General features: G+C 39.6%; 1 protein-coding gene across 1 annotated transcript; it reads right to left on the minus strand.

The window, feature by feature from the left end:
- Positions 1 to 10,821: 10,821 nt before the first annotated feature.
- On the minus strand, positions 10,822 to 11,535 carry LOC142177533 (uncharacterized). Its single transcript, XM_075246581.1, has 2 exons — positions 11,392 to 11,535; positions 10,822 to 11,286 (listed from the first exon to the last, which is right to left on the minus strand). The coding sequence occupies exons 1-2, from the start codon at positions 11,533 to 11,535 to the stop codon at positions 10,822 to 10,824; spliced, it is 609 nt and encodes a 202-aa protein (XP_075102682.1).
- Positions 11,536 to 13,075: the final 1,540 nt, after the last annotated feature.

Consider the following 13,075-nt stretch of genomic DNA (forward strand, 5'->3'; position numbering starts at 1 on the left):
TCGGAACTCTATCTTCGTGAACCTCTTTCTCAATTCCTGCACATGGTGCAGATATGACAATATCTTGGAATTTTTGGTGGTCCATTCTCCTTGTACCTGGTGCATGAGCAAATCTGAATCACCGATTACCAGCAGCTCCTAAATATTCATGTTGAGTCCTAGTATGCATGCTTCATATTCTGCCATGTTGTTGGTGCAGGGGAATCTGAGTTTAGCAAATACTGGATAATATTGACCTATTTCTGATACCAAAATTGCTCTAATGCCCACTCCTTTGAAATTTATAGCTCCGTCAAAGAACATCCTCCAACCGTCGTATGCTTCGGTAATGTCCTCTCCTATAAATGACACCTCTTCATCAGGAAAATAGGTTTTCAAGGGTTCGTATTCTCCTCCCATTGGATTTTCAGCAAAATGATCTGCCAATACTTGCCCTTTGATCGCCTTTTGAGTTACGTAGACGATATCGAACTCACTCAACAGTATCTGCTATTTGGCTAACTTTCCAATCAACATAGGTTTCTGAAATATATACTTCAAAGGATCCATCCTGAATATGGGGTATGTAGTATAGGCATAGAAGTAATGCCTCAATTTCTGGGCTGTCCAAGTCAAAGCACAGTAGGTGTGCTCAAGCAGAGAGTACCGTGCTTCGTAAGGTGTGAACTTCTTACTCAAGTAGTATATGGCTTGCTCCTTCCTCCCTGTCTCGTCATGTTGTCCCAGAGCACATCCGAAGGCTCCATCTAATATAGATAAATAGAGTAGCAAAGGCCATCCTGATTTTGGCGGGACCAAAACTGGTGGTGTGGCCAAGTACTCCTTAATCTTGTCAAAAGCTTTCTAACAATCCTCGGTCTAGCTTGTTTCGGCGTCCTTCCTTAGCATCTTGAAGATGGGTTCACATATAACTGTGGACTGTGCTATGAAACGACTGATATAGTTGAGACGTCCTAGGAAGCTCATTACATCATTTTTGCTCCTAAGAGGCGGTAATTCTTGAATAGCCTTGACGTTAGACGGATCCAGCTCGATTCCCCGCTGACTAACAATGAATCTCAGTAACTTTCCTGCGGGGACTTCGAATTCACACTTTGCGGGGTTCAGTTTCAAGTTGTACTTCCTTAACCTGTTGAAGAACTTTCTCAAATCTGCTATGTGATCTGCGGCCCTCTTGGATTTGATAATAACGTCGTCCACATACACCTCTATTTCTTTGTGTATCATATCATGTAAGATAGTTGTCATGACTCTCATGTAGGTAGCCCCAACATTCTTTAGACCAAATGGCATCATCTTATAGTAGTATACCCCCCATGATGTAATAAAGGCTGTTTTCTCTGCATCTTCTTCGTCCATCCAAATCTGGTGGTAGCCTGCGAAGCAATCCACAAAGGATTGGAGTTCGTGCTTGGTGCTGTTGTCGATCAGGATGTGTATATTTGGCAGTGGGAAGTCGTCTTTGGGACTTGCTTTGTTTAAGTCCCGATAGTCAACACATACACTGACTTTCCCATCTTTCTTCAGTACTAGCACAATGTTAGCTAACCAGGTTGGGTACTCAACAACCCTGAGAACTTTGGCTTTGATTTGCTTGGTAACCTCTTCCTTGATTTTCAGGCTCATATCTAATTTGAACTTTCTGAGTTTCTGCTTTACTAGCGGGCACATGGGATTAGTAGGCAACTTGTGAGCTACTATGGACGTGCTCAAACCGGTCATGTCATCATATGACCATGCGAAAATGTCCTCATATTCCTTTAGAAAATAGATGTACTCTTACTTCTCTGTTGGCAATAAGTGAATGCTGATGCGAGTCTTTCTGACGGTCTCGGCATCCCCCAAATTTACTGCTTCGATCTCGTCCAGGTTGGACTTAGGCTTATTCTCAAATTTTTTAACTTCCCTCATAACTTCCTCAAGTATCTCATCTTCTTCATCTGAATCACTATTCTCATGTTGTGTTGCCTCATTACATGTCACAGTCACCGACTCATCAGGAAAAGTAACAATAATGCTATAGAAAGAAAAATATGAAAGATAACAATAAATAATAAAGAGCAATGTATTTTATTAATACTTAAAACATCCAAACGGGTACGGCTCGATGAATCGAGCATTTATTTTGAAACAAGTGAATCTTAAAAACAAATTATTGAAAATCTTAAATGCCTAGAATGGCTATAGGAATGAAATCTGCCAAGCTACCCAGGGACTCGACATGCCCGGGATGGTATGGCGGTCCAATTCCTGAGAACAAATCTATCACGCCCCAAACCGATGGGCCGTGACAGGCACCCAGTACCTTACTCAACTAAGTACCAACATAACGTATCTTTTCGTATTACACCATCATAGATAACTGGGCCGTAGAGGTTGCCGTAAAGTAGGTAGAATACAACACGTAATGCCAACTTATACATAAGACATATGGGTCTCTAAGACCAAAATAGCCATTCATATACTGAACATAGGCCACTAAGGCCATACAATTGTTTACGTACATGACATCTATTTACAAGCATCTAGGGATACATAATTGTCATGAAGGTTGGGACAAAGCCCCATCATACCAAACAATACACATCTAAATCATACTGACCAAACAAGAAACTCCGGAGCAAATGGAGTGCACCAACATCTTCCGCTAAGCTGACCGCCTACTTGGAGGACTCTCAACCTGTCTATCGAGACATGCGGGCATGAAACACAGCGTCCCCGGGAAAAAGGGACGTCCCTACGAATAATGTACCGAGTATGTAAGACACATAAATAAGAGCATAAAAGACATGGAAGAAATATAGAGTACATGACTCTACCTGTAAGTATGGACAACTCTATAAATCATAAAATACTTATAGTGTCATGCATATGCGTATGAATATCATGTCGTGCATAAGTACGTGGGTTCATAATATCATCAAGCCTCTGAGGGCATACCATCATATCATCTCGGCCACTGTGGGCAAAATCATCAACGTATACCAGCTGATCAGGTGGTGATGCGTATATAATGCTATAACCTTTTTCTCATATCCCATATACATATAATATACATATATATATGCGTATATAATGCCATTTGGTCATGAGTCAATGTACATGTATAAATGCATGAAATTCATAAGAAATACGCTAATAAGATTTTCTCGGAATGCCATAAAAATCAGTATGCCTTTCGGATAAACTTTATCAAATACGTATTTTTCTGAAAGCCATGAACATGAGATATAATAATAATTTACGTGGGGAATCAAGAATATAGACACCCCTAGTATTTCTATAAATAGAGTTATTTATGAAAGTTGCGTATTTTGCTCGTTTCATTTGTATTATTTGGATCATGCCAAAAAGAAAGAAGGGATGACCTTAACATACCTGGAGTAGGAAAAACTCCGTATAATATTCTTGGAGAAGATTGCACCATACCCCTTTAAAATCGCAAAATTTTTCATTGCTACGATTCAAACAATTCTAGTTGGTTTTGTTGTAAGAATTTCATTAGAATTGTTCCTGTTGGATTTTAGATGAACTTGAAACAATCAAAGGATCATGTGTATGCTTATGGAATTCCAATCTTTATTGGAATTGTTTGGATTTTTGAGATTAATTTGACATTCCAAGGCAAGCATTTGATAGCCTAACGTACAATACTACAAGGTGCAACATCGTCCTAATTTAATACTGCGAAGCGTAACATCATCATAATATAATACTACGAGACGTAATATCGACGTAATATTATAGGGTGTAACATCATTCCCCCCTTTGGAACTTTCGTCCTCGAATGTTGACTGATGCTCTTATCATTTTCATAACTTATAGCTCTGTTGAATACCTCACTACTCTCCTTGCTATTTAGGTAGCTATTCTGTGAATAAACTCAAAGTCCAGGGCATCCTCCCCCTTTAGGCCTCTTTCCCACGCCATGACTTGTGATCGAATTCCTTTCAATCTCGTAACTGTTGCTATCTTCTATCATGCAGCTTCTACGATACTGACCTTGTAAGTGTGCCTATGCGACTCTTCTCTCCTTTTTCCTCCAGCTTTTAGCCCATCTCTAGGCCTTACTTTGTAAACATATACAAGGCTTAATAGGATGCCTCTCTGAATCTATAGGTGTACTGAAGTTCTTCGCTCGGTACTTTGTAGAACTTGTGAATATGGCTATATCTTATTTCATAGACCTGGTTATCCATTTTTATGACTTTACTGCCTCTATGTAGGTCATACTATACCATAATTCTTACTTCGATTTATCGTTACTAAAGTCAGCAACCAACTCCATGTTACTCTCGTTGCTTATCCTTAAGACTGATGGTATAATCTCATCTCACACTGTTGGACTTTTATCCATCTATTGTTGATTCACCTTAATGTTGATTCATCATCTACCACTGATAACTTGATCTTTTATGTAACACCACCGCTAGGGCTCGCGTCTCATCAGGGACATCATGAGTAATTAGGTTGATCCTAGGAGTGATACTATACTTCCATAACCGTACTTTATAACATCCCAATGTGACTCACCTTCTATGGGTATTTTAGCCCCTTACAATTCATGCAATCCTCTTTAAGTCATTACTCAATCGAAGACCCAAACGTTATCCTTTATCTATCACAATTATGCCCGTATTCCACTACCAGGGCAACATTCCATCTCTTCTAAATGCTACTAGTCTTAGACTCCTTTGAGTTCATTCTGGCTATACTGAGCCTTCTATAATTTAGAGAATCCATCAGCTCTCTTATTTTCATGAGCTTAATCCCAAGAACTTATCCATTCTTGTCACCTTTTCACTCACCTTTTCTTATCCTTACTCCTATCTTCCTAAAACCTTATCGCTCTACCATACTTTAGCTTGCGACTTACACATATCTATTCATACTTGTCCGCAACCTTCCTTCAACTTGCTTGCACCATAGATTTCCTTATGTCATTTTGGAACATCAAGCAAGCCATCACATCATTTTTAACTTTTCTTTTACTTTCTAATTAGACCTTTCGGTACTTAGAATCCATAAGCTGGAAGGTATGCCACTGACGACACTGCTATCATTCCTGGGTACTAGATCCTCGCGCTTCTAGACTTTTATCCGCAATATGGGCTATTCACAACCTTCTACATTTGAGTATCTCATGCGTTGTTCACCTTTACCTTTCTTACCTTAAAATCTTGCATCATTTCATGACCTCCCTACAACATAGGTGTAATTCACATTTACAACTTGAAGTTCTATCATAATACTTGCACCTCTGGGGCATACACAATTTGGTGATAGCTCCATACTGGTACTCTTCTAACTGGCTCTATCGTAGAGCCATTATAGAATATGGTTACTGTACTATTTCTCTTGTACTTCTGATATTAAGAGTGATTCTACAATGTTCTCAATCATGATGCTTGTAACTTTCTAGGTCCAATAATCAGACTCCTAATTTACTTAGTTGATGTAACTCTTTAGTTTCCTCTTTCTTCTAATTGGACTTTATGTCGGCTTAAGTTATCTACCGATCTGTGGTTCATGGTATTAGTTATTCTGTTTAGCCTTTCATGGGTGCTAATTGAATATGCATGATACAATTCTTTAAGAATTTAATCTTTCGTCTAAGTCCTGGGCTCAATTCTTTCTTTCAACGTATACCAGAAACTTCTACGGCTGTATATGCTTCATGTATAAAACTTTGAACCCTTAAGTGCGTTCATAATGTAACCCACTCTGGATCATTGATCGAATAATTTCTTTTGTTCCATCTTAGCTTTCTTTTAACGTAAGCTATTACTTTTCCTGATCTTTCTGCCCCCTTTTTGCATCCATACTTAGCTTATCTTAGTTCCCACACTTGCTAGCATTTTCATACAACTCATATGATCTCGAATATTACTTTTAATTTTTACTTCCCGTTCATTAGCCATGGTAGGTGCCACTTTCCTTTGGAGTGCTTACAATGTTGTTGCGAGACTGTTGTTACATGACCATTTCCTCTTTAGGTCCTTGTGCTTAGGTTGAATCCTTCTTCCTTATTTCCTCAGCTAGTCTTTCATTGTAGTACTTAGGGAGAACCCTTGACTCTTGTAAAGCTGCGAGCTTATTACATCATATACTCGACAGACCTTTTGATGTCCTTCCTTGCCTATAATTATCCATAGTTACTTACCTCCATGCCCTTATGCTTGTAGGGCTACTTCTGAACTGATATTTTGACTATCTTTCAAGTGGCACTCTCTTTTATTTTCATAACACTTATACGGTACCTTTAACTATCCCAACTACTATCTGAATATTTCTCAAGGGTCACGATGTCATAACTGCAAGGATGAATTCCCCATGATGGGGTTCCTTGTGTTTATCTTGCACGATCTATTGATTTGTCTGCAACCTCTTGTCTGGTCATAACTAGGCTCTTCCTAAATCAACTAGTAACTACTCGTTGGCTCATTCTCATATCAATATTCTGCATAGTCTTTCTTGGGTTATTTCCTTATCTTAACTTACCTCTCATAGTGGCTCCTTATTTATCAATAACATCCCAGGCAGGAACCCTTACTTTCTTTCCTTGATGTCGTGCTTGCATACTATTCTGAAATTGTAGCATATTTGTGGGATTCAGATGACTGCAATTGCATTCCATTCTTATTTTTATAACATTCTTCCTTTACCATTTCTTAGTTACTAGAACCACTTAATTTTGGCTTAATGCCACATCACTCAACATTCCCCCCTTTAAGAAAGTACTAAGAGTTGAAGCCACAAGGATCTACCTATAGATGTGTTACCTCTTCAACTTTGGCGTCTTTTCACATCATCGATGACCCTTACTTGCCTTGCGGCAATCCTTCTGTACCAAGGATAAAAAAATTCCTCACTCACGATGGTGACACCTAGTGATTGGCACACACAGTTCCTTAAGTTTTACTTTGCTCACATTGTTTGCTTTAGGGTAGCGTCTTCCTGAATGTCCATTCTCTAAATTTCTCATGAATCTTCTTTTGTTATATATTCTATTATTGCCGGAACACAATCTGAAATTCTCATGATGATGACTATTATCAAATCACCCAGTCCCTAATTCATGTTTAGTTTATATTGTTTACCAGCCCATACTGATATCTATTACTTTAGGGTTTAACTCTCCCTTCTGGTAGCCGCGTTGGAGTCACGAACTTATTTCTTGAAATTAGGATATGACTTTATGGCCTATACTCTTTTGTTGTTTCAAGGCCTGTCACCTTTCGCCTTTTCCTTCACTTGACCGTAGACTCTATAATACTGTCATCATTTTCATTTCTTTTTCTACCATTGCCATCCAGGTATCACATCTTACTTATAATGCTTCACTAACTCTTTTCTTATTTCCCTCTAACATCTGTGTCTATCACTTTATTCTGAAAACTCGAACACGATATTCTTTTGCTTTTAGCTCACCTTACTTCATTCATTGGCTCGTCGGTTTACTCAATGTTCTCACTCTACTAGGGACGAAGCCACACTAAGGTAATATTTACCCCTTCCAGGATTCCAGTGACTGTCTTTGTAGCAGTGCACCATCTAGGTGTCTCACAAGGAGATCCATTACCACGTTTACACTATCCTTCGGGAATATCAATTAACTTTACCAATCCATCCCTTATTTTGGGTTATTCTAACCCCAGCCGGATCTTGATAACCCGTCCTTCTTTTAAACCATATCTGTTAGCTCCCATAGGGCATGATTAAGATAGGTGTGGGTGATTGTATGTACATCTATTACTATTAAAGGTAACTCAAAATGCTTATATCTCCCTTCCTGAATGGTAAATAATGATGATCTTTATTAACTGTGTACCTCGTATCCTTCTTTACATTCCTTCTTTTACTTGCTCAAACTTGTGTCTAAATTCTAATTCTGTGATTCCTTTTTTTTACCATAAGAGTGGATAAATATTCTTTCCTTAAAACTCCTTATCAAGAATCTTACACCTTTTAGTACACGCATGCTCTGCTGAAGACCTCACATTTACTCATCATAAGCAAGATGCAAAATCAAGTTCCTCTAACTCAATATTCCACATCTATATCTCTTACCGACCATCTTTCTGAATATAGGTACCATCGTATTATGAATAAGGTAGAGTTTAGGAAATTGAGTTCTTACAACAGAGCTCTACCACACGATCTAGAGTAAGAAGAAAGAGTGACAGTCCTAAATGCCCTGTAGCCTCCTACTTATAAGTGTGGTGCACAACACACCCATAAATAAGACTCTACTAGACACAGCTTGTAAACTCCCCAGGACAGAACTGCTCTGATACCAGCTCTATCACACCCTAAACTGATGGGCCGCGATGGGCACCCGGTACCTTACTCAACCGAGTACCAACATAACGTATCTTTTCATATCATACCATCATAAATAATTGAGTCGTAGAGGTTACCGTGAAGTAGATAGAATACAATACGTAATGCCAACTTATACATAAGACACATGGGTCTCTAAGACCAAAATAGCCATTCGTATACTGAACATAGGCCGACAAGGCCATACAATTATTTACGTACATGACATCTGTCTACAAGCCTCTAAGGATATAGAATCGTCATAAAGGCCGGGACAGAGCCCCACCATACCAAACAATATACACCTAAATCATACTGACCAAACAAGCAACTCCAGAGCAAATAGAGTGTACCAACATCTTTCGCTAAGCTGACCGCCTACTTGGAGAACTCTCAACCTATCTATCGAGACATGCGGGCATAAAACACAACATCCATGGGAAAAATGGATGTCAGTATGAATAATGTATCGAGTATGTAAGGCACATAAATAAGAGCACAAAAGACATGGAAGAAATATAGAGTACATGACTCGACCTATAAGTATGGACAACTCTGTAAATCATGAAATACTTATAGTGTCATGCATATGCGTATGAATATCATGTCGTGCATAAGTACGTGGGTTGATAATATCATCAAGCCTCTGAGGGCATCCCATCAAATCATCTCGGCTACTGTGGGCAAAATCATCAACGTATACAACCTGATCAGGTGGTGGTGCGTATATAATGCCGTAACCTTTTTCCCATATCCCATATACATATAATATACATATATATGCATATATAACACCATCTGGTCATGGGTCAATGTACATGTATAAATGCATGAAATGCGTCAGAAATACGTTAATAAGATTTACTCGGAATGCCACAAAAATCAGTATGCCTTTCGGATAAACTTTATCAAATACGTATTTTTTTGAGACCCATGAACAGGAGATATAATAATAATTCACATGGGGAATCAAGAAAAATATAGACACCCCTAGTATTTCTATGAATAGAGTCATTTATGAAAGTTGCGTATTTTGCTCGTTTCATTTGTATTATTTGGATCATGCCAAAAAGAAAGACGAGATGGCCTTAACATACCTGGAGTAGGGAAAACTCCGTATAATATTCTTGGAGAAGATTGCACCGTACTCCTTTAGAACCGCAAAATTTTACGTTGCTACGATTTTAACAATTCTCGTTGGTTTTGTTGCAAGAATTTCGTTAGAATTGTTCCTGTTGGATTTTAGATTAACATGAAACAATCAAAGGATCATGTGTATGCTTATGGAATTCCAATCTTTATTGGAATTGTTTGGATTTTTGAGATTAACTTGACATTCCAAGGCAAGCATTTGATAGACTACGGAAGTGTCATGTATATGACATTTAAGTGGACATCATTCCTTCCAAGTCATGAGTCACTTAATGCATTACCAAGGGCTGCTAGGTTTTTTTGATTTAGTCTTTATCCAAAGACTTCATTTAATCTACCACCAATTATTAATTAACTAGGTAATGTCCCATTACCCAATAATTAACCAATTACTCACATGATTAAGAATTATTTCCACCTACTTAAAATGCTAATCACTTTTCACATACCTTATACACCTTACTATCATGGTCATGTGGTACCTTGTATGACACTAGTCAATAAATATCGAGTATTTTAGCCCGGGCCGTATTTTACCCCAACATGTCAAACTTGGACGAAAATTCATTTTCTCTGACTTGCTTCCCCTCTCACCTTCACGAATTTACTTATCACTTGCTTGAAATAACATAATACTTATAATCTCCAAATAATATTTTCCTTGGACTGATGTCACTTACCCTACGACAAATTCAATATACAATACTACTGGGTGCAACATCATCGTAATTTAATACTGCGAAGCATAACATCATCATAATATAATACTCTGGGAAGTAATATCGACGTAATGTTGTAGGGTGTAACAAGCTCCCTTCTCCATAGTCTGAATAGTGAGGCCCTCTTCCTCCTTCTCCTTAATTATTGCACTGCAGTCCATGTCCTCATCCTCCAAGAACAGATTCCTCAGCCCAGCTAATACTTCCTCTTCTGTAGTTCCCCATATTGTGTCGGCTTGGTGAAAAGCCTGATCCATATATGGCACTGGTTGCTCGAGAGGGTAATAAGGTCTACGCCATGGAGGCGACTAATCATTATACTCTTTCCATATATATTGGTATCTGAGCCCGAAGGTAGTACCGCGACGCTTCAGCTGTATCGGCTTAGTAATACCTTAGAGATTCTTCCCATGCCCCTTGCCGGGTTCATACCCAGACCATGCCAGTATGCTTTCTATTTTGATGCTCTACCATTTATACTTTTCAACGGCATTGACACGTTCGATGTGATGATAGGTTTCTCCTTATAACCTTCTTTTGTTTCCAATAACTGGGATAGTTTGACTGGTGTAAATTGGGTTACTCCCATCTTCGTGAATGATCACCTCCTGATGGTTCCATTCAAATTTCACGGCTTAATGTAGGGTGGAAGCCACGGCCCAGCGGCATGTATCCATGGTCGGCCTAATAGGAGATTGTATGAGGCTGATATGTCAAGCACCTGAAATTCAACGTCGAACCAAGTTGGCCCCATTTGTAGACAAAGATTAATCTCTCCAATCGTGGCACTTTGGGACCCATAGAAATCTTTCACATTCATGCTCTTTGCCCGTATTTCATGGAAACCTTTGCCCAGTCTTTTTAGAGTATCCAACGGACAAATATTGAGGCTTGAACCTCCATTAACCAAGACCCTGACAATGAACTTGTCTTTAAATTGCACTGTGATATGCAATGCTCTGTTGTGATTCAACTCTTCAGGTGTCAAATCATCTTCATGGAAGATTATCTTGTGACTTTCCAGAACCTGCCCTACCATATTGACCATCTCTCTGCAGGTGATATAGTTGGGCACGTAGGCTTTACTCAACACCTTCATCAAAGCATTCTTATGTGCTTTTGAATTTTGCAACAGTGACAGTATGGATATCTGAGCTGGGGTTTTGTTCAAATGATCGATGACGAAATATTCCCTTACTTGCACTTTCCTCCAAAGGTCATCTGGTCCTATTTTGATGACAAGTTGCTTGGTAGCAGCATCCTTACTTGGTCCTCCCAAGTGTTCAAGTGTATAGATTCTCCCAGTCCTGGTCATTCCTTGCGTAGTATCAGATTCTTCCATCTTGGCCTTCCCTTTTCGCCTAGCCTCGACAACATAATCCCAGGGTATTGCTTTTGAGTCGAAAGGAGGTGTGGTTGATACTATCACCATGAAAGGTGTGGCCACTTCCACTTCAAATGGAACAGAGGTGGCCGCAGGCGGAGCTACTTCTACCTCAAATGGAACTGATGTAGTTATCTTAACTTTGATTGGTGACTGAGTCTGTACTACAATGGGAGTGAGTGTGACTGCAAGTTTAAAGTCATCGTCTTCTCGAATAAGCCCGTTTGACCCCTCAGGATCCCACTCTTCATTCATTTCTATCACATTTACCCCACTACCTCTATGATCAGGGAGAGGGTTGTTGCGGACATTGGGTGTGGCTTCCTTCACCTGTATGACCTTGTTGTCAATCGGTGTTTAGATCTTGTCTTTCAATGTTCGGCACTCGTCAATAGTGTGCCCTTTCATACCAGAATGGTATGCACATATTTTTTTTGGGTTGACCCATTAGGATGGATTCTCTAATGCCACAGTAGGAATAGGGGTGGCATAACCAGCGGCTTTAAACCTTTCATACAGTTGGTGGATGGGTTGAGTAATAGCGGTGTACTGTCTAGGTGACTTGCGATCAAATTTTGGTTGTGGTCTTGGAAAGTTTTGGCGAGTTGGAGGTAATTGGAAATGAGATAGTTGGGGATTATAGGTATGATAGGCAGTGGCTGTTTGGGAATATCTGGGGGGTGAAGGTTGATATGTGGGTGGTGGTACTTGGTATGTGGGTGGTGATTCTTGGTATGTGGGTGGGGTGTATGATATGTGGGTAGAGGTGTTTGATATGTAAGTGGAGATTTTGGACCCTGAGCCACCATTACTGCCCCAATGTCTCTCTTCTTTGATATGCCGTCTGATTGTAATGCCCTATTTGTGGCTTGTAGTGCCTCAAAATTTGTTACCATCCCGCTCTTGATGCCTTCCTTAATTCTTTCCCCAAGCTTGATGATATCAGAGAATTTATGGTTTTCAATAACCATCAATCTTTCATAATACTGCGGATCCTATGCTCTGACGAAGAACTTGTTCATCTGTTCCTCGTCTAAAGATGGCCTGACCTTGGCCGCTTCCGACCTCCAACGAGTAGCATACTCGCGGAAGGTTTTGGTGGTTTCTTCTTAAGATTCTAGATGTAGAAAACATCTGGTGCATTCTCTGTATTGAACCTGAATCGGTCCATGAAATCTGACACCATACTCACACAATTAGACCATTTCTTAGGATCTTGGCTGATGTACCAGGACAAAGCATCTCCAGTAAGACGCCTCATAAAGAGTTTCATCCAGATTTTTTCATCTTTCCCGACCCCGACAAGCTTGTCACAATAGGTCCTCAAATGAACCCTAGGATCATTTGTACCATCAAACATCTCGAACTTGAGAGGTTTGTATCCTTCCGGCAGTTCTACATCTGACTGTATGCATAGGTCTTCATAGTTCAAACCTTCTATTCCCTTGCCGCCTTCGATACCCTAAACCCGACTCATCAACTTCTTGAGTTCTTCAGC

Source organism: Nicotiana tabacum, chromosome 3 (genome assembly GCF_000715075.1).
Source record: "Nicotiana tabacum cultivar K326 chromosome 3, ASM71507v2, whole genome shotgun sequence".
Classification (NCBI taxonomy): Eukaryota; Viridiplantae; Streptophyta; class Magnoliopsida; order Solanales; family Solanaceae; genus Nicotiana; species Nicotiana tabacum.